Source organism: Passer domesticus, chromosome 2, assembly GCF_036417665.1.
Source record: "Passer domesticus isolate bPasDom1 chromosome 2, bPasDom1.hap1, whole genome shotgun sequence".
Classification (NCBI taxonomy): Eukaryota; Metazoa; Chordata; class Aves; order Passeriformes; family Passeridae; genus Passer; species Passer domesticus.
The window spans coordinates 34210461-34237684 of record NC_087475.1 but is presented as its reverse complement, the minus strand read 5'-3'; the positions used below and the strand labels follow the sequence as shown (position 1 = coordinate 34237684).

General features: G+C 39.3%; 1 protein-coding gene across 6 annotated transcripts in view; it reads right to left on the bottom strand.

The window, feature by feature from the left end:
• Positions 1-27224, bottom strand: part of JADE3 (jade family PHD finger 3) — a 64260-nt gene that overhangs the window by 23602 nt on the left and 13434 nt on the right. For 3 of the 6 annotated variants that reach the window (XM_064408185.1, XM_064408186.1, XM_064408187.1), the window contains exons 2-4: positions 22732-22784; positions 8678-8737; positions 7472-7554 (exon numbers count right to left, since the gene is read on the bottom strand). In XM_064408185.1, the coding sequence (XP_064264255.1) occupies positions 7472-7554; positions 8678-8726 (132 nt within the window). In that variant the 5' untranslated portion in view covers positions 8727-8737; positions 22732-22784. Of the gene's footprint in view, positions 1-7471; positions 7555-8677; positions 8738-11367; positions 12686-19574; positions 19630-20358; positions 20422-22731; positions 22785-27224 lie in introns of those variants that run through there. The other 3 variants (XM_064408188.1, XM_064408189.1, XM_064408190.1) reach the window with 3 other exon arrangements.

The window sequence follows — 27224 nt, the reverse complement described above, 5'->3', positions numbered from 1 at the left end:
AGAAACTCCCCACCACTCAGAGCATTCCACAGTAGTTACTATGTGACAGTGGGATTTACTCAAATTAATTTTTAGCAAAGAGAGCATGAAAGTACAAACAAGTTTTAGCCTTACCACGGTGAGACTGCTTGGTCTGAACTTAAAATTTCATTTTGCTGCCAGGAATTTTTAGCTTCAACCACAAGCAGTACAGCACTTTGAGTAAATTACATCAATGAAATGTGTCTGCCTATGTCATCATTGTCTCAAATCTAATCATTACCATTTCATTGAGAACATCTATTACATATTTAATGCTTTAGAACTGGGACTCAAATCTGGAACAAAAGACCTCGCTCTTTAGTCATGTTGTGGTTTTAAGCCCAGCTGGAAATTAAACACTACTCAGCCACTTGCTCAACTCCTCCCATCTTCCCCCACAGACCTGGTGGAATGGGGAGTAGAATCAAAGTAAAACTTGTATGTTGAGATAAGAACAGTTTAATTATTGAAAATAAAGTAAAATACAACAATAATGGTAAATAATAGTAACAGTAATGATAATATAAAGGAAAAACTCAAACAAGTGATGCACAATACAATTGCTCATCACCCACTGACCAGCACCAGAGCCTGCTTCCCAAACCCAGATCAGCTCCCCTTCTGGGTAACTCCCCCAGTTTATCTAACAATTCTATGGTGTGGAATATCCCTTTGGTCAGTTTGGGTCACCTGTCCCAGTTATGTTCCCTCCCAGTCTTTTTGGTTTTGTGGCTTGGTTTTTCTTTTTTGCATACCTCCTCCCTGACAGAGGATGAGACACATAAAAAGAGCTCAGCTCTGCAGACACATTGACATCTAGAAAGCCTTTAAAAGCTAAATTCTACAAAAAGTCTTGAGAAATATGGATGCTCTGCTCCCCCGAAGCACTAATACACCAAGAAACAATGATATCAAAGATATAGTTTGCACATTATATTTGTTTTTCAGACTTCTGAGTCCTATTTGGAAATTATATTAGAAGAGTATGTCCAAGAAAAAATAACTTCTCAGAATTTATTTTAAAATACTTCACCAAAAGTCACCTATGATTTGAACCCAAACTCCTTCTGGAAGCACTCTATGAAAATGTAATATATGATCTTCCTCACTGAACCCTGTTGTGCTTACTCTAAATAAATCAGGCTCTGAAACAAAGAATATGATTTTGTATGAAGTATCCTTATCCATTAAAGATATCAGGGAGAATACAAGTAATGCTACAGAGACAGTAAAATACTAGCATTGAAAACAGAGAATGGTCTTGACAATAAATGGCCTTCTACAAACCCCATCTTTGATGAACAATTCAAATATCAGATCTGCACAGACTGCCAGGCACTTTCTGTTCATGACCACTGCAAACTTAAAATCACATTAAGAAAAGAAAAAAACGAGTGAAATACCTTTTCCAATACCCCTCTGTAAGCTACTACTGAAGCTGACTGATGCCACTGCTCATTCACCATGTCTTGTCCAAATGCATGTGGAAAAATAAATGGATTGTGTCATCTCTTAAAAATGAAATGTAAGCCAATACTTCTTCTTGTGACACTCTCCGTGCTTTCAGGTACTTTGATCAACTGCTTACAAACTCCCAACACAGATAAGTCACTTGTCACAAACATCTAGGCCATGACTGGGAACCACACCTCCAAGGTTTAAGGAAATTATGATTAATTGCTCTTGTTAAAATCAAAGCCCACTTTATGCTGGATTGCATGTAACTGCATGAGGCTTCCCTGGCACCCAGCAGAACTCAGCAACTCAGGCTTTTCAGTTCACACCCATCTCTTGGGGAGTCAGAAGATGCACAGAAACACAGAGCTATGATTTTTTTAAAAAGCAGGAGGGAACTACTATGTCCTGTCTTCTCTGCAAAAATATATTAGATCTTTTACAGCATGGAATGAGGGCCAGCATCCTCTTTAACCAGAAAACATCCAGCATTTTCCTAGATTTTTGGTGTCCCTCCTAACCCATCTCAAAGGCCAAGTTTGAAATTCTATTGTCAGACACTTTGAGTTTATGTGAAATGTAAATTACACAAGAGTTTTTCCATCAAGTTGAGGGTAAAATAATCTTTGTTTATTCTCCTTTGAAAGGATCTAGTAACTTTTATTCCCACAAACACCCCCAAGCATTAAGGCTTACTCTATTATTGTAGCTTTCAAATACAGGCCCTCAGCAAAGACAGTTACACAGCAGCAGGTTTACACCTAAAATCACCTAATAAATAATAAAACAAAATTTAAATTCTAATGTGACTTATTACAAGTGTAATACAGCCACATAGCATCTGAGCATACTTTATCTTTGTATGGATGTTTGACAGCATGTGCAAAAGACAGCATGTGCAAAAGACATTTACAGGGGATGAAGCTCCAAGAACAGAACTTGGTAAGCTTATCCTGGAAAGGTAGAGTTTTTCCTATTAATACATTGCAACCTGGGCATGAAGTTCCTGAACTAAGAAACTTACCTTATAGAGAAGTGTAGAAACTCACAGCAGGTTTGCTTTGGCTTTTGGTTGGTTGAGCAATTTTTGGCAGCGAAGTAAATAAAAGGCAACATAAATTTCAAATGGAAATGAAGCTACAGCTCCAGGCACACATACCAACTAGACTGAGAAACTTAAAATGTTAAAAATGCTGTGATAGTCAGGAATATGTGTAGAATTAAATACGTAGTTTTCAAATGTCCACACAATTTGGACAAGCAAGGCAGTAAATCCTCATGTTAAAAACCCCTTACTCCCTAAAACTAGCTTAATGAATTATCCAGGACCCAAGTAAATGAAATATTCTACTTTTCATTTAAGTAGCCATGACTCTTTCTAGCCTCCCTTTACAAGCATGTATAGCAAAAGCCAGGAAATTGGATACTAAATCAATGCTGCCTAACATCATGTCTCTGACAGTATCACAGGAGCCAGGAGAATGTGCAAGAACACGTCAAGTTTCCTTCTGGTTGCTAATCAGACATAAGCTTTGGATTTTGGGGTTAATCCTAACAATCAATTTTTAAAGTGATATTAATTTATACAGATATTTTTAAAAATCTGTACTTGCTATCATCTGTCCAATTCCTTTTTTAATCTTGTTTAATTCTCAGTCTCAACCACTTCCTGTAGCAGATGAGCTTCCCAGCCTAATTGCATGAAAAGGATATCCTTTAAATTGCTAGAGATTTTCTAAGTTTTGGCCTCATTTTTCAATGCTCATGGCTGCCTTTTCTGTCCAGTTCTTCCACCACAAGGACAGGCAGGACTGAAGCACTCCAGCTCTGCTGTTTCCAACCTATTCACACTTTACTGTTACGCCTGCTCATTCACTTCAAAGGTAAAATAGCTCAGCCTTTTCACAAGCAAGCTCTTCCACACCTTTCTGCATTTGGGTCACTTCTTCCTAAAGAGTTCAAATAGCCTGAGACAGTATCTCAAAGGGAAAAAAAATCATAGCAGTAACTGATGAGTTTGCACCTCCAGCCTTACATAATTTTTTTAAATCAATTAACCCAAGCAGGCTAAAAAGTAGCTCATGGATAACACATGCTTACCAGAGGTCTTGGAAAGCCTGTACATGTATAATTCAGAATAATTCAGAATTTTTTAAGGTAAGCATGCACATAAAAGCGGCAGTTTCTCATTACACATGGTGCATGCAAAGCAATATAGTTTAACCATGTTGCACATTCAGTTACAGAACAAAATGAGGCACTTTAAAACTGCAAAAAGAGTCCATTTGCTGCCAAGAGTCTAGTCGTACAGTCTTACAGTCTCAGGATCAAGACCTACGATTTATGTGGCAGTTAAATGCCACTAAAAAGAGTTTCATGTACCCAAGTAATGAATGCAGACCATTTACTTTTGGAAGATAAGCTGCATTTCACATGATAATACAGCTGTCACAATCAGCAATGAGGGATTAAAAAATTCTCCTGCTGTGAGATTTGAAACCCTATTTGCAAAGAGAAGTAAAATATTACCATGTTATATGGAAAGGGTTTTAAAAAAAGCACAACACTAACTTAACTTCCTTGCACTTTCAAGAAGGAGACAGGATTGAAAAAAGATATACATAAATTTGAGTGTCATAAAGATCTCTTAGGCTCTTTTGTGACCCCACAAGCACAAGAGAAAATACATGGTCAGCCATACAGGCCAGTCCAGCTAATGCATTTTCCCTGCAAAAATTATTCCCACTACTCTGCCATCATTTTCTGCCTCAGCTTTCATGGAGACAGGAAACTGCCAAGTACAGGCTTCATGCTGAGCCAGACATCCAAATGTCTCCTACCCTGCTGCTCCCACACAGCCTGCTGCAGAAGGTTGTGAGTCCCTCCTGTCTACGTTTAAATCCACTGAGGGGCAACACCACAAATGGTATGTGGCCAACGTCATCATAAAAGTCTCCAAACCAGCTAGGACTTTGAATTACTGGTGTGCCTCTAACCTCAACACAGCTTATTTATTCACAGTAAATGCTAAAGCTAATTGGATAACAGAATTTTTAAGTCACCATTTCAGTAGTTTGTGATAGACTGTAATCCAGAAGGTGAACACCATGAAAGAGACACAGCCCTGCTTTTGAAGTTACCTACAGAAGCACCATGGTCTGAAGAAACATCATTACAGGCTTCCCTTGTTCTCACCTTCTTCTCTAAGGAGGAAACTGGAGTAAGTTGAAACCAGATCCAACCAATCAATCAATCTGTTCTGGATTGATACAGGCTCTGGAAATGGGCTTTGACATCTGCACTGTTACACAACACCTCCTGGCCTGGCAGTAACACCAGATGACCTGGCTCCACTGAGGCCATTCCCAGGCCCACCTGGATTCTAAAGCACCTGAAAGGCAATTCAAGCAGTCCTCAGATGCAGCCACTCATCACTTTTTACAGACAACCTCAGAGGACATGGCCTATTTAGGTAAGTCCTGAACTGGACATACTCACTACTTGCTTATTGGAGCACCAAACCCAAGCTTTTGTTTGGAGAGAACCCAGGTACTCAGGGTGGGCTGATGATGGCAGAGAAAGGGGAAGAAAGGATATGTATTCACATGCAATTTATTTGAAAAACCAAGGCTTAATGGCATGAAAAAAAATTTAATGTATGAAGACCATGAACAAAAATACTCCCAAACAACTATTTATAGCTTTGACCTTCTAGATTTTCTGCATCACTAACTCAAGAAACAGCCTGCTGCCTGGCAAGCAGAGGTGAATGAAAGGAGAGCAATGCCAACTTGTTACAGAGAGGCCTTGCTAAAGAGATGCTGTCAGCCTGAAAATTTAAATTTCTATCTAATAGGTATTAGATGTGTAGTGGGGTCCCTTTTCAGTATTTGCTTTGCTCCCCTGTCACCACTTGATGCATAAATAATCAATTTCAATGCTCTGCTGACAAAAGCATTTTGTATACTACACTTCCCAGCATATGCTTTTAAAGAAGCCGGAGGAGTGTTTGCTTCTAGCAGAACAAAAGCAAAACATAAACAATAGCCAAAAAAGTCCTATGTACAAGAGGTACAGTACTACTGTCACCTCCACTTCCACTCCTTTTCCAGGATAACTTTATTTGTTTCAGGGATCTTTTAAATATTATACTCAGGAAACTCTTTCCAAAGAGGATGTGTTCTAAAGTTTGGGATTTCTTTCATTTTTTTGTTTTCTTCTTTCTTTCCCCTTAGGAGCAGAATCTTAAGTCAATTATGGCAAAGAGATTCCAGTATTACTAGAAGGATTACATTATGAAATAGACTTCTTAAATTTCAAGTGTATATTCCAGATTTTGTTCTTCAAAGTTTCATATTTCAAGCATTAAAGGAATCAAGATTTTGCCTCAGAACTGGTAAAAGGCAGCAAAGATGATCTGAAAAGGAGGAACTGAAAACACTGCTCGTTTTAATTCCTAGAAGTTATGTAAACAGAAAACTTGCATGCTACATAGCTGGACCACATCTTCATAATTATTATTTTAATGTACATATGCACATAAGAGAAAAAAATGGAGCAAACTCAAAGAAGGCTGTAATAGGGCAATCCCTAGGATGAAGAGATACAAGAATAAAACTGAATGGCTGGGCAAAAAGAAGGGATTGGTAAGAGACTAGCACCAACGTGTATCTGAAACAGCAACAAGCCTGCCAATATATGTGCTTCAGCTCCCATTTGCACAGCTTGACTAGTAACAAAGCTACTGCCTAGGCACATATGAGCAACACTTACAAGACCTCAGTAGCCACAAGCTGCTTTTAAGATTTAAATTCTTACAGAACCATAATCCTCATAACAACATCTTAAAGGCAAAAAGCTTAGTGGGTTTTTCTTAACCTTCCTGGTAGCTGCAAATAAAACACTATAAATAAAACTAGCTAGCTAGTTCTAGCCATTTTTTAAACTCTTTTCCATTTTATTTTAGAATTAAGTGAGTCTTCTTGAATTGACTTGCAATAAGAATTAAGCTTCCAAAGAAATGACACGTTCTGTATCATTTACCATGTTCTTACCACACCAAACCCACCTAGTTGGCAGCATTTAGAAAAGAAGCATGAAGCATGTTTGCTGAATAGCTTAAGCTACAGGAGCACAACCTACATATTTCACACAACCTTGCACAGCAGTAACCACTGAGGTAAAAAGCTGCTGGTATAGTAAATAGCTTTAAATTCTATAGAAATAAAGTGGGGTTTATCAGTCTTTTTTCAGCAGTCATACTAAAATTCTGAAGGACTCATTCAGAGGCAACGTGGTAACAAGGGGAATGAGCTACAAGAAATATTTCTCCAATTTGCAGTTAGTATCTGACTTCAGACCTTAAGCAAGCACGCATAAAATCTAGAAAAGGCAGCCAACAAATCTTCCACTTAGAGGGGCTACCAATGGCATGGTTGACAGGATGGCTTTGGGCATTTAGGCACTGGATTGTGCATAAATGTCAATTTATTAAATAGGTCAGTACAGGTCCAGTGACAGTGATGGTAAGTGTTACAGTTCTAACAGGTGGAGATGGCAGAGTAAACAAAAAAGCTACACTGACAGTAAAAAGCCAAGAGTAACAAAGTAGCAAATACTGCATATACATATCCTACCCACTTAAGTGTCCTACTGTTTTATCCTGAAGCAGAAATACAGTATCTTTCCCAAATACATACATATGAATGGCTCTTAAATTGTAACACCATACCAGCTTTTGTCAATTTCAAATGTTATTAAAATTCCAGGTAAAGAACAGGCTACATGTTACTATCTGCAAATGCCATAAGTCATTGTGGTCCATCAAACATCAGAGTTCCTATAATACTCACACAGTGAGGAAAATAAGGGTTCACAGAGAATTTGACAGGTGACAAAGGACTCACCAGCACTAGATTCATAGCTCACTTCTTCAAGGCTTAGAAACATGAAAACTGTATGAAAGAAAACTACCAGTGACCAACCCAGTTCTTACCTCAGCAGGCTTCTTTTGTTCATTTGCTGGTGTTTTTGACTTGCTCCTGTACTTAGAACAAGAAGAAAAGGAAGTAGAAGGACCTGTTTAAAAAAAAAAGAAAAAATAAAAAAGGATCATTATGGCTTGGTTCAATTCATTTAATTTTTCCAGTGAAACACCAGGCCCTCCATCTCTTGAATTACAATTTTTGACAAGATGTGGGCAAAAAAAACCTGTTAGGCAGTCTGTAGGCTTAATTTCAGCTCTTCCTGTTCCACTCGTTCTTTATAAAACCACAGCACATGAAGTTTATGGGTACACTCTGCTCTGCCCAATACAAGCATGAGTAAACAGAAATAAGCAGACAGACTGCTTTCCTTCATTTAGCTCTTTTCTAACAAAGTAGAAGGAAGAAAACAGAGCTTGAAAATGCTCAAAAAAACCCCCTGAAGAATAAAGCAATGATACTAAAATGTGCTAAAGAGAGATGCAAAAAACCCATAGCGTGATATCTTTGATGTTTCTGGCAAAATGTTATTTCAGCAGAGGATACATCAATGACTTGCAGTGAATAAGACAATGAATCATTATCATGTATAGAGCTGTTAGATAGACACAGGTTTATACAAAACAAACAAGACCCTGTCACACAGGGTTTTTCTGTTTTGGGTTTCTTGCAGATAAAATTGAAAGATATTCAGGCAGATGTCTGCCAAGGAACACTTGAAGTGTAACTTTATACTAAACTGTTGAACAGACTGAAGTGGAGTAGATCAAGAACTAGTATGAGATAACATAACAATACACTGATTATAATTCTAACACATTAATGCTCATTTAGCTTGCCACCCCCAACTATTTTAATGTTGAAGCTCTGCATACCATGAGACAACGGGATTCTTTTTTAAAAAATAATCACAGAATAGAACCCTGGGCAGTAAAATTTCTCTTGATTTACAGATTTCTTCTTGCCAAATATGAATGAGAAAGACAAGTTTTTCTTAAAATTCTAAGTATACTCAAAACTCCCCTTATAAGATCCTTAACCTTTTTTTCCTCCTATGACATGATTCAGAACACCAAAGACCGCAAATGCAAAAAGAAATCAATCAAGAAACATATTTTTTTTTTTAATTTTAAGAGGTTAAACAGTTTGCCCTCAAACCACAGAGGGAAACCACAAGGGGGTGATAGACCAAAGAAAAACTAGCAGGTATTACTTACTCTCATTGTCTGAACTGTCACTGGTGCTTAGATGCCTGTGGCGTTTCATCCTGACGCATCCTAAAGAGAAAATAAACAAGCTGATGACAACTGTTCTACCAGAAAATCACTGGCTGCTGGTTGACGCCAAGTTCTTCAAACTAAAGGCAAAGCTCCTCTAAAGAGGTCTCAGGCATAGAAACAATCCCAGTTCAGTCACTATGTTTTATTTCTGCAAGCAACTATTAAATCACAATACTATTTGTGAAACTGAGCACCCTCAAAACCAGCATGCCTCTGCTGGGCAGAGCCTGCTTTTAATTTTGCAGAAAGAAGTGCAACCCGCCAGCTGATTCCCGGCAGGGCATGAGCGGTGCACCGCTCCACTCAATGTCCCATCTGTTCAGCTGGAGGAAGAGTTGCCATGGTGGCAGTAGCTAGCTGAGAGACGGGTGGAGGCCAGGAAATAAGGTGGATGCACAGCAAGGCAAGGATTTAGAAATATAACACACCTTAAAAAAAACTAAACAAACAAACAAACAATCAGAAAGAAACTTTACGGCATCGATGCAAAGCAAAAGGCAGATTTTAAATAGCGACAATCATAGAAAGCAGTGACTGATGCCATTTAAGTCATCTGACCACCATTTATTTCATAAGCAATATGGTTTTCAGAAGTTTGAGAAGGGATCAAGAGTACCACTTAAAAATACTTCAGTGGCACTGCACCAGTTGCATTAAAAAAAGGTTTTGAACTTTTCAAAATTAATTTTTCAGCCTGTAATGCTACAGAGAGAGAGGAAGAACTTTCTGCACCTCTACTTAGTAAAAGAAAAATCAAAACAGTTATCAGCTATATACTCTAAACAAGTGTCAAGAAAAATCCATATATATTCTTATTAGTCCTGCCACTCTATAATATTCAATGTTACATTTGTTAACTAAGGTTCAATAACAATTTACAATTAATAGCAGTAAATAAAAATCACCCCTATGTTTGTAATGGATTGAATGAGAAAATCAATAAGGAAAAGAAGTAAAAAGTAATTCTGCAGCAATATACAAGAACTCTGTTTTGGTGGGTTTTTTTGCTTCTTTTTAAGCAGAAGATATGCTCAAGTAGGTTACAGATAGCTGAAGCTGAAATGTCTGAAGTACTCTAAGTGCCAGCTTGGCTACACCTGAAGTGTAAACAGCTTCATTGCTTAAACATAACCACATGCTATTAAAAAAAGCAACACAGTTGAATATCCTATTTGATAAGCACTCCACATTAGTTACTGTACAATGGGTCTTGAGATTATCCAAATACCACGGGATAAACAAGATCTCCAGATAAGAGAAGCCTGCCCAAAGGCTTTGAAGAGATTGAAATTGAATTGTTTGAGGCACAAGGGTTTAATTTAGTGGAAAATTTCAGCAGTCTTTGTATATAAGAGAGTAAGTTTACTGAATCTAAATGCTAAATCACTTTGAGTGATCACTCAAAGTTTAAATCAATCCTTTCAGCCTGTTATATAAAAAGACATGGTCCACACTCCTGAAAGCTGACTAAGGAAACAATGCTTCCAGTTATCAAGAAAGCAGATACAGAATTTCTGAGTCAGGTATTTAACCTGTGAGGAAGACAAAGACACAGGACAAAGGTCATTTACATCATCACTTAAGGTATAAAATTCCATTACATAGCAAATAATTTCACATTATTTCACCTTCTCACAGATCAGGGAACATAGGGGAGACAAGGCAGTCATGCTATATGTGCAGACCAGTGTCCAAGAAAAGAGCGACATCAAAAATTAAACAGTCAAAACACCACAGGGCTTTGCTTCCAGCAAGCAATGTAAGGTAGCTTGTACAGATGAAGAAACTTCCACGAAGCTCTTGGACAAAAGCTGTTTGACATGTAGAAGGCACTTGTGTCAGAAGGACTTGTCTTTGTGCATGTTTTGGGGGCACCAGACGTGAAGCTTGCTGCAGGATACTGAAGGCAGGTGTAGAAGACTACTTTCATATTGCCAGCTTGTGAAATTTAAAGGATTAGATAGATTTTAAGGATTAGACAGATTTTAATTTAAAGGATTTCAATCAAGAGCAAATAAAACTTACTGCCTGTTTGAGAGCTTGTACTCCAGGCCAAACACAGCCCCTTGGAGCATGCCAAGTCTCCCTAAAAAATGCAGGTTCTGCCCATGACAACTTATCTGCTGGCAGGTTTCATTTCCTGCCTTAAAGACTATCAGGTACATTAGAAGACCTTGGGAAACAACAAAAACAAGTGTCTTAGGGGAGTTGTGCAGTATTCCTCACTTCCATTTCTTACCAAGTAGCAAGCACTTCCATTTTTTAGCAAGAAATGGAAGTGCTTGCTACTTGCTTTGGTTTTATGTTCAGGTGAATTTTTTAGCAATTGTTAAAAGGTGTTGAAAGCTTACGGCAAGCGATTCCCATCTCTTAGAGCCTATATAAACATGCAGCAATAAAACCTTTTCACTCTGTACTAAGGACAGCTATGTGCAAAGTATAACATGAGCATTCAATTAAAGTAGGGTCAAACATGAGGTTGAGAGAGACAACTACAGGACAGAACACCCAGGAAGCCTGGACTTCTGCCTGGGTGACTAGGAAAGAAGAGCAGAGATGCCTACGCTTCAAAGACAGCTTACAAAGAAATGGGAAGTGTAACAAAACCTTTAGAACAGAAAGCTCACCTCTGCCAAAAACTCCATGAGAGCAGAAAAACAAACAATCACACACTCAACAAAAGTAACAAGCTGTTATTTGAGAACTGGGTTTGTAGCAGCTCAGGCAGGAGACTTACACCTCCATGATAGCAGACAGAAACAGAAAAAGTACTCACTGAGGGCAAAAAAGCCCTGAATAGTCATAATACTGGATTACTGTCTGATTTTTTCAGCAATATTAACCACATCAACAGTGTACAAAAATCCACAGTTACAACAAATTACAGGTGTGCTGTGTTTGGTAAGACATGCTATTTAAGAGCCTAACAGGCTACAAATTCACCCTATGTCCCCACACGATGCAGGAGGACCCAGAGCCTCAGCACCATTCAGCAAAGACCACCTCCACAGGGGATTTCACTTTTCTTTTTAACAGAGAACCACTCTGCTGTCCCCTTGTGCACACTGGGACTGCCACACAACTTCCAGCTCAGTTACACCCCAAGGCATGAGGGCTCATCAGAAAGGCTCCCTGATAATGATGCTTCCATTCCGTAGACATTAGAGAGGGATCCCAGTGACATCCGTTCAGTGGGAAAGCTCCTGCCTCACTTTACCTGCCTTTGAAGAACGGAGAAGAATCAGAAGCTGCTCAATTCAGAAATACTCCCCCCTGCCATGAAAATTGTCAACTTTTCCCAGCTTCAGTCCAAAATCCCCAGAGCAGACTGGCATCCTTCAGTTTGTCCAGGAATTTTGCAAATGGACATGATGAACTTCTTGATTGAACAGACATAAGTTTTAACATTGACACTCTCTAGCAGTTTCAGTGTACAAGCTAAGGAAGTGTAAAGCAACTCAAGACTGAAACGTTGTTGCAGAGCAGAAGAGATGTGGCTCTGCCCCTCTCCCCTCAAAATGCCTGGAGAAAATCCTTGTTTCTCAGACAATAGATCATGATTCTCATTACCTTAGAAAATAAGTAGGAGTGCTTCGGCTGTGGACTTCAAGAGTGCACAGGCATTATAGGCAAGCACAGATTACCTCAAAAATTACCATTAAAAATACAAATATAGTAAGTGGTTTTGTCCCTCCATTTTTTTTCTTTTTTACTCCACAGAGGGACTAACATCTTCTTAATCACTTGTATGACAACATACACAAATTCTAAAGATGTCCACTCTCAAGGATCTTCTAAATGAAAACTGAAAAACAGAAGCAGCAGTAAGAAATCATCATGTCAAGGAAAAAAATGCTCAACTCTGCAGGCAATTACTGCAATGAAACATTTGCCAGCATCATTTTTAATATGAATTAGTAGAGTTCTTCCTAAACTTGAACCATATTCTACACCTGTTGCACTTCTAACCTGCCAAGCCATGGCTGCACATTTATGCCAAATCTGTCTGAAACAGCTTAAGACACGAACTGCAACTTTAAAAAAGAGAAATCAGCATCACTGCCTGCTGTCACCTTAACAACTGAACACAGGTCAAGATGCCCTGAACTTTTTTGTGTGTTTAAGCAGAAAACACCCCCAGGAAAACAGCCACAGACAGCAACACTGCACTGCCAGCTTTCCCTGGCTTCCACAAGGCTCCTGCACATATTGGGAATTTTGCCCTGGAGACAGAATCAATGCTTGTATCCAACACATCACTGCACTTTCAAGGAAAGCCAGGAAAAAGCCACCCTGAACATACCTGGCTGAAATGAAAACATGAATCCCAAGCTAAGAGGAATCAACACCTCAGCCAGCATGTGCAAGAATCTTAAGATAGTAACACTGGTATTTCCAAAAATCTAAGGGATATGTGTTGTAATTAATGTGTTCTAAGTTATGTTTACTCCTTTTTGCTTGTTCACAAGTATTTGCACTGCTAAAGTGAACAAGAAGCAGCCACTTGCCTCTACCACCAGTCTCTCCCACCCCTGAAGAAAATCAATGTATCACTGACTTAAGGCACTTCCCACTTTTCAAAAGCTAGTTACCATGGATTACTCCAAAAAAATCACTCAAGCAGCACATGTAAGTAGCAGACAGGTAACAAAATTTAAAGCCTTATTCAAAACAAAAACCCATATCAAATACCTGCAGAACAAGACATTTTTTTCATTTTCAATTTACATCAGAGTAAACAACTAAATTTACCAAATAAACTGTTACATTTAGCTTATTTTTCTAATGCATTCCTCTGGATAGTTCATCAGTAACAGCAGACACAAGGATGAGATATCACAGAGTCTGAATTTGTACAGCATATTAGGCAAGACATCAGTGACAAGCACACAAAATGAATCCTTACAGCCAGCCAAGATTTCTGAACAAAACAGTATCTCCAAGGAATAGCTGTGCTTCCTGGCTTCAGTTTGTTGCAGACAAAGGTTAAATACATCCATACACTACTCAGTACCTGTTAGGACCTATAAAGATGGAAAAGACAGAACCAGAAAATTCAAGAAACTGTTGAGCAAATATATCCTAGACCTGTGAGATTTTACTTCTTCACATCTTAAAATAGCCTGACAAAAATGGAATTGGCCACAACACTATGGAAATTTTCAAGTGGGACAAAAAGTAACCTACTTTATTTTATTAAAAAGAGAAACAGCATCTATGTATGAAAACCAAATGACAGGGTACATGCAAATTTCAGATTAGAATTCTGTACTTACATTTTTACAATATGGCTTGTCTACAAAAAAAAAATTAAAAAAAAAAAAGGCAGAGGCAGTAGGTAGCAATTTCCAAGTCTCCAAAATGTGGTTTATGTAACTGTTAAATTTAGATTAGGAAGCAAATTATCTTGAAAGGTCTCCAGGAAATGTAGTACAGTAAAACCATTTAAATAGGTCAGATTTCATAGTCAACTGCCAGGGAAATTACAAAATATGAATAGAGTTAATACAACCTTTCAAATAACTAGAGGAAGAGAGATCACTTGTGTTTGGGTTTTTTATTATTATTTTTTAATATCCTATCCAATCTCACAAAAAGGCTATATAAACTGGAAAAAATACTCACTTAGAACATGGCATAGCAATATTTGCTACACTGAAAAGGTTTGAAAGGTTAAACAATTCACAGAAGAGGATGATCAACAAACAAAGTAACAACCTTAAAAATTCTGTGATTGCTCTTTTATTTCACTCTGACCAGAAAATTCTTAAAAATTGGTAGTATACTCCTACTCTACTCAAGAAGTCCATAATAGAGTGACCACATCTATCCTAGTCTCCCCTAACTCCCAAAATAAAACAATGAATTATTTTGTGAAGCTTGTTCTGGGCCCACCACAAAATAAAATTTTTCTTGGTACTATTCCATACTGTCTTGATAAACGAAATAATCTGTAATTCAGCAAAGGAGGAATGCACCAGATTTTAGAAGCAGCAGTACCAGCAACAGCCAATTTCTTTGTCATTAGGCAGTAAGTAATTGTAGCAAGCAAGGAAGTGCACATTACAGAAATCTGGCTAATAACACGGGTCTATATGAAATGCAGTAGCAACAAGACATAGTCTCAAACTCTGTCTTCCTTGCATGCTGCATCTTTATATAAAGCAATTCAGGAGCTGCCTCAAAGGTACTGAAGGTTTAAAAAGCAGAAGAAAAAAAGAAGTCCAAAATATCATATTCTAACATGACTTATCCCCTGAAATTGTTAAATTCTAAATTGGACTGAAGTAATCTGATAGATCATAAAACTAGGATGAAGAAACTCCAAATATAATCACACATGCACATTTATTGTGGATTATGGGCCAAAAGGGAACCCTGACATCATTTCATGTGCCCTTCTATCATGACGATCCATCATTCAGCCCAGTGCCAAGTCCTTAGTGATCATCACTTCACCTTCCAAGTATAAAAAGAGGGTAAGTGATGCTACTTCACATTAATAATGTGCTTTGATGAAAATAAAATACAGCATGCTCCAAGTACCTTTCTTACCTTGAAAAGAGAAGTACATTTTTAATTTCTGGTACCACATCCATGCACTGACCCACTGCAAGGGCAGGGGAGCAGATTTACATCGGAGGCCTTCTGAACTGCCTCACACCAAGCAGCTTGTTAAAGACCAGAAATCCTCAGAAGAACAAATCACCAGCAACACGTGCAGTGCCACCTTACCTCAGCAGAAACTCTCCAGGAGGCTACAAAGAAATTACACTGTACTGACTTCCCAGTGTTTTCCTGACACCCAGAAGTGACTGAGCAGCCTTCTTTTCATCTTTGAGAAAAGCTACACATGTTGGCCTGTACACAGAACAGCCAGGTGGGTCAGGCTTAGATGGAAATATTTCTGTCCATTAAACATGCAGTTCTAGCATTAGCATCCTGAAGACAACACTGATCTGGGCAGTCAATTAGAACAAAAATAAACAACATCAGACTGTCATTAACTCAAGCAAATACACCACTGTGTACGTGGTTCTGAGCTACTCTCTGCTTCAGTCCTCATTATCAGTTTTCTACTCCTGAATACAACATTGGTTGTATATCAGCTGTTTATTAACAGGACTATTATTTTCTTAAAACAGCAGCAGAGATTTGGACACACAAAATTATTTCCTTCAAAATTGCATTTGAATGCTTTCATATTATTTTAATATAAAAGAAAAAAAAACCCAAATCCCTTCCTTCCCTAGAACCACAACCAGTCTGGTGCTGCCTGGCATCACCACGCTTACACGCCTGAAGTGTGTCTGCGTGGCTGCAGCCCGGTGAACACTCCTCACACCCACCCTCCCAGCTCTTCTGGCATCAATCCCAGGCAGGGAAAAGGCTAAAATGAGGGTCCATCCCTCAGGAAAGGGAGTCACAGCCCTCAGAAGGTTACTGTGCCTGCCCACCCCAGCCAGGTCCATCCCATTGCTGTAGGTCCCTCCCTGGGGGAGCAAGGAAGTCCCCACCAGGATGAAACAAGGAACAAGTTCCCAATGGGAAAGTCACAATGGGAAGCGGTGGTGCTTGTTTGATACTGAACAAACAAGCACCACCACGTGTTGAGGTGACCATTGTCAACAGAGGGATGCCACTGCAGCTCTCACTTCCTCTGCTCAGCATCACATAAACTGTCTCTTGTCAGGCTGTTGGAAACAACACGGCAGCTAATCAATCCCTGAAGGAATTGCCCATGAGGCAGGGGCCAGCTCACACACAGCCCTCTAACTGCACCTGCACCAAGTGCCATGGAATAGCACCTACCCTAGTTCCTCATGCTCTGGAAGCTCATCCACTCACAAGAGCCCTCATCTGGGGAGACACAGTTATTGAACATGTCCTGTCTGTTTTACAGGACTTCCTTGGAAGAAAACTCATACCTGATTTAACACTAAGACGTTCAAGAACCAAGGGACAAAAGAAGAAAAGAAAACCCCACAAAGCCCATGTACTAAACAAAGCTAAGGACAACATCTACTTTGAAGAACGGCAGATGTGGATGCACTGCTCCTAAAAACAGACCAGAACAGATCATCACACCCTATGCTAAGCCAGGCAAACAAGGGGCTGACTGCCCAAGGGGTTCAACACCCAAAGACAGCCATGTGCCCTGTATCTGCAAGGAGACTGCAGCCACGGGCATGCCAAGCACTGGTGAGAAACAGGAGCAGCACACGCTTCACCAATATGACTGGGCAGAAAAACCTCTCAGCGCTTAGCTGGGCTTTCTATTTTAAGAACTGGTATGATTCACGTTACCTTGGCTCTAAGTGTTTTTCAGTCTTCACCATATCTACCCTCATGATAAGCTCATATTAAGCAAGCACTAAAAGCCCTGACATTTCAGAGCTGCAGAGCAGCCATACATCACGCTGGAGCCTCCAGCATCAGCAAGCAGCTGCATCCAGGTCTCCCAAGTGCATATTCTGTGACCTTGTCACTCACTGCCCTTCCTGTGCTGATGCACATGTGGAAAAATATAGCAGAAAAATCCTTGTGATGCACTAAGTATTGTTCTGCTGTTGCACAATGATGAAACTGCAGGGAGAGGGGAGATGGGGACAAAAGAAACCCCACAGAAGTATCCCTACTTAACTGAAAATTAAGCAATAACCAGCATTAGACTAGTTCAAGTGAAGCTCCGCTTTGCCCCATCTGCCTGATGCTGCCAGCAGTTGCCCACTTGTATCTTCTTCTTTTCTTCAGCTGTACTAATGCATGCTTTCACGACAAAATACAGTACTAGTATTGCAGCTAGATCACAGGCAGGAAATATTACCAAAGAAGGAAGGATCTAGAAATGTATGTGCTATTTGGGATTATGAAAAACAACTTTTCTATTAATAGCATAGGCAACACAGTTCTTATATCCTACAAAACACTTGCTTAAAATAATAATTTAATTTTTTGTACTTGCTAATAAATATATTAAAGTAGGTTTCACTGTTCTTGTTTTGTTCTTTTCAAATCTCAAATAAAAGAATCAACAACAGCAGCCTGCACTAAATATTTTATCTGTTTCAATTCATTTTTTTTTGTTACTTATAATGCTTTGAAGAGGCTAACCACTTCACTGCAAAATTTTGCATCACCAACAAAACCTGAAGGATTGTAAAAGGCAGAAAACATCAATATGCATCTTTATACCCTACACAAAGAAAGTAAGAACACAATTATTTTCCTGCAGGAAACATTAGGTTGATAATTTCTTTCCTTATCTGCCAAGAAATGGCTGTCATTTACAAGCTGAAATAAATCTGTATGCTAAAGTTTTACTCGAGTAAAAAGAGTGCACCAAGGGGATCACTGGATAGGAACAATTAAAGGACATGTACTGCCACAGCCAGAACTCTAAACAGTATTTGGAGTATTTCAAATCTCTGGTTGAATACTCACATTCTTCTGGATTTTCATTTCACACAATATGTATATGCAATTGCATTATTATTTTGGTTCTCCATGTCAAAACATCACAGCATGAGAAAACATTTATTATAAAGTTTTTTAAAATACTTTTTAGTTTAGGTTAGTTTTTTTAAAAAAAACCTTTGTAGAGATAAAAAATCTGTTTCAGTAACTAATGATTTAAAATTAATTTTAATGTCTGGTTAATTAAATTAATGTTATGTACTATAATCTGTAATATATAACACATCAGAGGACACAGAGGATCTTTCAGTCAAAGATTTAAAATAGATTTATAAAAATAAATACCATTCCAGGTTTCTCTATATCACCAAACTGAGGTGGAGAAAAAACACTATGAAAGATGTACTGTGGCCAACTGATGTTTGTCCATTTTTATGTACAAAGTAGAGGCAGAAACAAGTATTTTTCTCTGTCACAACACAAGCTGCAGCAATGACTAAATAAGTAACACACTTGTTCACGGGGGTGATACTACCCTGAAAAGAGAAAAGGACAATTCTATTTGCCCAAGGTTTCAAAAGTACCACATCTTGTTTGGGAAAGCAGTCAAGAAATGCATCCTGAAAACCACATAAGGCTCCATTTCTCATCAAATGGCCAAGTTGAAGCCAAAGTAGTTTAATATTTTTAGTGAGGGGACACACTGATCAGGACTGACCATTAACAGTCCTCTAAATTCCTCCTTCCTCTTCTGTTCTGTGGGAATAAACAAGATTTAAACAACTGAGACTAGGTCAACACTATTCTACTGTTCCTTGTAGAAAACATGTCCTTCTCAAGCTGTGCTGAAGCTGAGCTGATGCACGTGGCTTTTTTGGCACAGGAGAAAAGGTTCCAACCCACAGAGTGGATCACAAAGAACATGGGGACTTGAACGGGGCGACTCAAAGTAAAGGAGAACACTCTCCATCCCGAGGATAAGGAACTATCCACAGCTGACTTTCCAAAACTGCCAAGGTGTGAGGACATGAGTCTGCCTCCAAAGCAGGTCTCTTGTCTTCACTCCTGTACTGGCAAGAATGGAAATGCCAACAAGCCATAGAAGTAGGAAGGTGTTTCACTACATGTTTACTCATTTGGTAAGAGCTACAAGATGCTGCAGCTGCTGCAATTGAACCCCATGCTGTCAAGTACAGTACTAAAATCTCTGCTGAGAAACAGGAAAAGAGGTTCCAACTGAAAGTACAACTATGAAACTGAACAAAACAAACAAAACCACCTTTACAGCAGCATCACTCTTAAGACTCCATGATGCAATGCAAAACCTGCAGCAGGTATGTTTTGTACACGCAACTCCACCTGGTCAGGGAGGTTTTCATAAACCTGTAAAGAAGCTGCCTTCTCTGCAGGCTCTTACCTCGCCCAGCTGCAGGACAAGGGGCAGACTGCAGCTGTACCAGTTACCAGGGGCTCTGCAAAGGAGAGAAGGCACAATCAAGCCTGCACTTGGGCTGGGGCAGAATAAAACCACCCCAGACTCAAGCCATCCACCTCCCAAGCTCTGCAACACCAAAAGTGACTGGCTGTTCACAGAGAAGCTGTGATATGGTAGCAGATCACCAATCAGGCACATGCAGCTGCTCCCTCAGCCATCTCTGCCAGTGAGGCAGAGTGCTGGTGGCCCATCCCAACACTGACTACGGTTTCTAGTTAATACATACACAGCCACACCACAGCACCTGTGAGACACTTCCAGGTCTGAAGAAGATGAAAACACATACATTAATTTAATGTCTTTAAAAATACAGTACTTGGACATTCCCAAATCACCTGTAGGAGGAGAACAGCACATTGATGCAAGAGAGGCATTCTTCTGGGAAGGCCCAAGAGCAGCAGCAACAAGCACCAACACAAGCCTGTCTGGTTTGCTACACCCACTAAGTGACACAGAGAAAGCTTTATGGATGAGCAACATTAGTGGATCACTCATTCAGGCTAAGTGCAAGGCAGCATCTTCTAGTTCCCTCAACACCATTGGAGAAATATTTGTAAAATGTGAACCCCCAACTACAGCTCTACGGAAAGTTTACCATGGTTTTAGGGTAAGAGATGAAACAGACTATCTATGAAAGGAGGATGCAGAAGAGGGGAGATCTGTTTTAAGTGGCAAAGAGAAGAAACAGAATGAAGAGACTACTCACAGCTTCCCATGGCCCAGTAGACAAGGAAAACAAAGTTACAGAAGAAACTTCAAGGGAAAGTAACTAAATGAAGGAAAAAAAGTAATTATGTACAAAATGACTTTGAGAAACTCCATACTATGGCATATTGCAGAGGTTGAAAGGCAAACAGATTGAAGAAAATTAGGCAAAATAGAGAACAAGGGCTATTAAACACAATGTCATATCAATCTGCCGGAAATCTCAATATCAAAATTTTACAAGAAACAGACTCAACAGAACTTTATAATGCTTTCTTTTCCAAGGTGTCTGCTGCTGACTATTATCAGAGACAGCAACTGGCCTAATTGAGTAAGGTAAATCATCTGAAACTACACATACTCATAACCCATTAATTCCTCTTGTGCCATGGATTTCACTGTTTTTTAATTCATCACTTTCTAATCTGACCTCCGTGGACTACAGATTGGGTAGGTGTCTATAAGGCTGTGATAAATATTGAAATGAGTATGTTTATCAGATAAGACTTTGATTATGATGAGCACAATCAGCAGAGATTCTGACACCTGACATACTGTTGCCCTTAAAATTTTTTGATTGCTGTTCACAGAACTATTCTGGTCAAAATTATTAAGTAAAAGATTAGATCATTCCCAATGTACTTGAGTTGCTGATTTTTAATTTTTTAAGGAGAAATCAAATAAACAGTTGTACAAATACAGCCTATACCTCAGAGCCCTATCCACTTGGGATTTTCTTTTGGGTTCTCTTTTATTCTACAGAGATTTAATCCCTTTAATAACTAAACTTCCAATTCCATGTCTCAAGTTTTCCCAAAGCTGGATAACTAATAGGGTCCTCATGTGATTCTTACAGGTTTATTATCTCAAATCTTTCCAAGATACACATCTGAAGTTATTCTGCCTCTCTCCTCCCTCATAAGGAAATAACTCAAAACCTCCAGCCAGCACTGTATTGCTGCACGCTTGAATTCTGCAAGCTAAACGCTCAAAAACCCACCTAAACTACTTAGAAAAATGTAACCATGCTTAAACTTTGCCCAAACAAAGCCCAAACATGATAGTGATCCATCTCATCTGAGCCATCAATTTCACTGGTGAAATCCATCTGAGGTTGTCTTTTCCAACTGCAATGGCAAAGCACAATGCATCACAGCCCTGCTAACAGCACAGAATCAGGTGGGAGGAGAGGCTGATGCTGGTTTTGTGTAGAAAAGAATTGCTAAGCCCTGACCCCTCGAAGACAAAGCGATGGTGCAAGAGTAGTCAAGGCCAAAGCTCTATTTGCAGAAAATCAATGGGTTATGCACAATAGCAGCTGCACTTAGATGTTCACAGCTCAGCTGGAGTCTGTAGATCTGGTCTCTAAATTCAGAGTATTTGACGTTGAAAACTAGGAAGAAAACCCCAAAAAACAGTCCTCCCCTCCCCCCATTTAAAAAAAAATTAAACGGTCGTAACAGAAGCAAGCTTTGATCTAAAATTCTTGAAATTGAGATGAGTGAATCCCTTCTCTTTGCCCCTCCTTATGATCTTTGGTAGCCAGCCAAATGGCTCAGCTTAGCTTTACTTTCCACATCAGTCCAAAAGTTGAATAAGTAATAAAACTTGCATGAGGAGAGGGCTTTATAATCACATTAGAGACATGCAAGGGAGACCGGTTACCTCGGTTCACCGGACAGCTTGAACAAGGCTTCATAATGAGGGACAGGTGTTGGCACCAATTAGGAACACTCAGCTCACCACTGACATTGGCCCCTCAAAGCATTGACTGCACTTTAATCCTCTAAACCACATAAAAGAAAAGCAGAGTGGGCAGACAAAAAAAAAAGTCTAAAAACGCCTCTGCAGTGAATTGAAATATTTTTGCTTACTTAAGGGAATAAAATAGAGTCACAAAGCTGCAGAAAGTTCACTATGAAGTATCTTGAATATATAAAGAATCTAAATCTTCTGTACAAGCAGAGTATTTAATTTTAGGAAGGGTATCACCATGCATTCATCACAACTATCAGAATTTATATCCAGAAAAGAATCACAGAATAAAAAGGAATAGAAGCAGCACATGTAAATACTGAAGTAAGATAAAATTATTCCATCTATGCCTACTAGCATTTCAAACATTATGGGATACACAAGACAGATTTTAACTGAGATTATTAAGGAGTCCTGCAGGCTGAAAAGTTACTGTTAACAGCTTCTTTTATGACTTCCTCCCCTTTAAAAGACTTTATATTCCTTTAAAATTCAGAAAGCTTTCATTCAAAAGGTGATATTTGAAAGTTGAAGGTATATAGATTCAATTTACACATTGTAAACACCAACACACACATTTATTTATTTATTTTTAAGTATCAGTTCCTCCCTCACTTACATGCCAGGTCATGAGGTAGATGTTTTCGCTTCAGCTGATGACATCACAAGCTCCTAAAAAAATGAAAGGAGTGCTTTTAGGTAGTAGGAGTGACATCAGGCATTTCATGTTTGAGCTACAATTTAATTTTTGGCAAGTAAGTGAAGGTTGTATTAAATTTTTATTGCAACTTTCCCAAGCAAATTATATGTCCAGAATATAAAGCCTTAAATTCCACAATTCTCATTTGATATGTGGAAAAATGAAATGTATCAGCTACATGTGCACATACTATGATAGAAATGTAATAAGTACTACAGCTAAAAACAAATTTATAAGAATATTCTCAAAGTTGATTTTGCCATCCTCTTAACATGAATGGGAACCAACTTTACCAAAACTAACAAAATGAAATTTTAATTAGTATTTTCTCTGTCCTGTTTTGGGAATAAAACCACTTCAACAAACACATTCAGATGGATGCACACATTCAGCTGACTTAAGGTAGTGATTTCTCCTCATACACGGATGCTTTCTTCATTCAAGAGGGTCTTCTATGAACCACACATGCTTAGAAATTCACAGGAGGGCAAACTAAATAAGCATAGAGGGAAAGCTCCATGTGGCTCCTGATTTAATTCCCCACGACATTCCTCCAGACCTCTCCTTGACAATCCCGAATAGCTTAGCTTCCCTGGCAGGGATTCTGCTTACTCGCCCTTTTTAATCTAGTCCTGAGCCTTGAGCAATATTAAATATGGGAATAGAAGGAGTTTTTCCCCTCTACCAAGTGCCCACATTCCCCTCCTGCAGGATGATGCACATGTACATTTTGTGCTCTATTGTAATGCACACGGCAAAGGCATTAAAGCTGTCACACCCAGCAGATGAGTCGCAGCACTCCTCGGAGATGTCAGCAGCCCGACCAAGGGCTGTCCTGGCAGGCAGTCTGCCCCATGCCTTGGAGCAAGAAGTTAACAAAAACAAGACAGCTATGAGCTGTGCAAGAAAGTATTAGAGAGCAAAGATGCAAGTAAAAACCAAGGAAGTGATAACTGCATACCCTGCCAGAAGAAAAAGAATTTTAAAAGGGGATATGACAATGTTTTTCTAACTGAAATAAGGCAGTTTCTGGCCGAAGTGTCAGCACCATACTCTTAACATCTGCGCTCCTCCACCCATCTGGAGTACAAGAAAAAGATACAACCACCCATCCACTGAGGAGTGGCACAGATCCCATTACTTATTACAACTATTGTTGCTCAACTTAGGCTGTGGCATCAAAAGAAAACATTTCCTTACAATCTGAGGGGGGCAGGGTGGTGGGGAAGAAAAGGGGAACACATAATATATTATAGCTCCTGTCTGTTGACTATGCAAAATATGCAAAATTTTGAAGTTTTGTCTGTACTAATTCTCTTTGATTTAAAGTTTCACTTTTGGGCGTTTTTTGTGTTTCTATGTTTGGTGTTTTCTTCTGATTTTTTTTTTTTTTTGGTGGGGGGAGGGATGGGTAGGCAGCAGAGGTTCTTGGTTGGTTTGGGGGTTTGTTTCTTTTTTTTTTTACATCTTCCTAAGTTCCTCTTCCCATCTTCCTGACATTCTCTGGCTATACCCCACATTAAGCAATTAACTTTGAGCAACACAAGATCTGCAGATCAAAGCAGTACCAGAGCCAAGGTTGCTGAAACATGAATCACACTATGTGGGTCGGGTTTTTAACTTGAGATAAGCAGACACACTCAGCCACCACCGCCACCACACATGTGGTCCGAAGCAATCCAGAGGTCCCTCCCAGCTCCATCCAGAGGGACCCAGCTCAGGGGCAGCAGGAACACCTGGCACTCAGGGAGTGGGGGTGACCAGAGGGGCTCGCTTTAACAGCCCACTGCTGCTCTGCTGGTACTACTGTGCCTCTACCCTCCAGCTAAGAAATGCCAAGAGCCTCACCCACAAAATGCACTGGAGAAAGGAGAGCAAGTGAAGAAAATAAGTAAATAATTAATAAATGGCTGGCTAAGTTCTCCAAACATGACTTTGAATGAATTTTTCTTATGACATATTTCATGATGGGATAATTCTTTAATGTCCCGCTTGAACCCATTTAATGTAAGTTTTCCATAGAAACACAAGCAAAGCCCTGGTTGTAGCAATTCAAATGGCATCATTAAAATGCAACACAGCCTACAACTTTTAAGTGTGAACAAAACCGCAGCTTTTGCCTCCCAGCTGAACCACAAAACTAATATATTTTTGAACTCTTCATTAAAAACACATTTATTTGCTCAGTCAAATGCCAAGATGAACTCTGAAATACTGGAAAGGTTCAACTAAAAATTGTTTTCTTTCTCTAATCCTTACAGTATAGTCATAAGCTTCAGTCCCAACTTTACGTATTTCACAACCATGAACAAATACAAATAAAAAATGGGATTAAAAATACAGTTGCCCCCACAAAATACTATTTCCCCCTCCTTGTTTTAAAAGCTTTAAATGCTATCTTAACATATTGATTAAGAAACACTAAATTAAGTCACCTCAAATTAATGATCAGGGGGTTCTTCCTCAACAGATTACAAAAAATGGAAGAATACCAACCTCCCAGTGAGCAGCAAATTCAGGAACAAGGTAAAGAATGCACAGAAGATGCTCACCCTCCCTTCCACACAGACTGCCAACAGACTTAACTCCTACTCTCCAGATGCATTTGAAAAAGTAATGGGCCAGCAACAGAAACTGTGGCATGAAGAAACAGAAAAAAAAAAATCATAGGAGCTAAAGGACAGTGTAGACACAGAAAACAAACTTAGAAATGCACAGTAGCTTTTCATAAATACTGCCTGGAAACTAAGCGTCACCAGGGAAAAAAGCATCAGCAAGATTTATTTCTTAAAATACAACTTATAACAACAGAAGGCCACTTGGAACACAGATCTATTTTTGTAGTTATCACTACTGTTATACTATCACTCTCTCTGTAATTTACCACAGTGCTTACCAACAGCCAAGCCACCACAACAAGAATTGGACTGGTTGAAAAATAGAGCTTCGTGCTTTTCTCATCAACCACCCCACACACTGCACTGCCATTTGCAAAAACAGAGATGGTCACAGAACAAAGATCTGCCAGGGTCCTGAAAAAGGACAGCCAGGTAGGATCGAGAACTCAGACTCTGCATTACACAGGCTCCTGAGCCTCTCCAGGGGAGCTCCTTCCATGCTGTGCAACCCTCACTGCCAGCAAGTTTGTCCCAGCACTTTAAGCACACCTTTCCCCATGCTGCTCGAGCCTTCACCAGGTCTCTCCTAGCACTGGACCCTGATGATCTCACCTCTTTCTTCTTGACACAGTTTGAACACCGACTTAACTCTCTTGTCAGTAGGTCCTTGACTTCTCTCCAGACTAAATAAAACCCAGTTAGTTCTCTTACCCTCTATTTATAGGACATGTCTTCTACATTTCTTATTCTTCATCCGCCACCCTTTCCAGGGCTGGCACACAAAACCAGTATAAAGTTGTGATGTCCTCAACAAAGTTTCCCATCTGAATCCTTCCCTAGACAAAAAATGCTCTTCTCTTTTTACAGAAAAATATCCTTTATTGTCACATGAGTTGAAGATAATAATCCTACATATAAACTCCAGCGGATTTGCTTTTGCAAGAGCCTGACTGTTGTCTCAAGTCCTGGCTGTGAGCAACTATTGCTGCTGGGGCTCATTGCTCCCAGCCTGCAGGCATGCAGCCAAACCTTTATGTCACTGAGCTGCCCCTCTATGCCCTGCTTAGCCCCATCCAATCCCTCTTTCCAGACTCCATCTCCAATCAGTCAAAGTAACTCTGAGTTCAAAGCATCTTCTCAAGTAGACATGCAGCTCCACCCAGCTTGATTCAGGTATTGAATGAACAGAGGCCTCATTCCTTCACCCACATCATTAATTGCAAATATTAATTCACCTGTCTTGTTTGAAACTAATTAGCAATTATCCTCTCAGTTTCTCTCAGCAGCTACAAACATTCCTGTGAGCATTTCAGCTAATCCATGCTTCCTTAGCTAGCTTCTGATAATATGGATTGCCTGATAATTTGCATCATCTACTGTGCAATTCCTACCTCACAAATTACTTTCAAAAATGAATTAGAAAGCTGGTCTTGTGATGCTTCACATCTCCTCCATAAATAATCCCAGAATCCCAGGGATAGAGCACTGCTTAGGTGGGAAAGGTATTAGAAAATTTTATAATTTCCTGGTTTTTTACAGACTGTTTCAGATCTCTAGCCCATAAGACAGCTCCCCATAGACTACCAGTACACATCACACAAACCCCTAACAAAAGGCAGGTCAAAAAATTAATACTACCAAGACAGCAAAAGAAATAAAGCCAATAGTCTTTGAGATTATACATACAGTATGAAGCAGGAAGGTAATGGTACTCTTTCCCTTATAATTCTGAAACATAACAGAACAAGCATCCAAATACCAAAACAGTACCCATCACATTTAACTGAAGAGCTA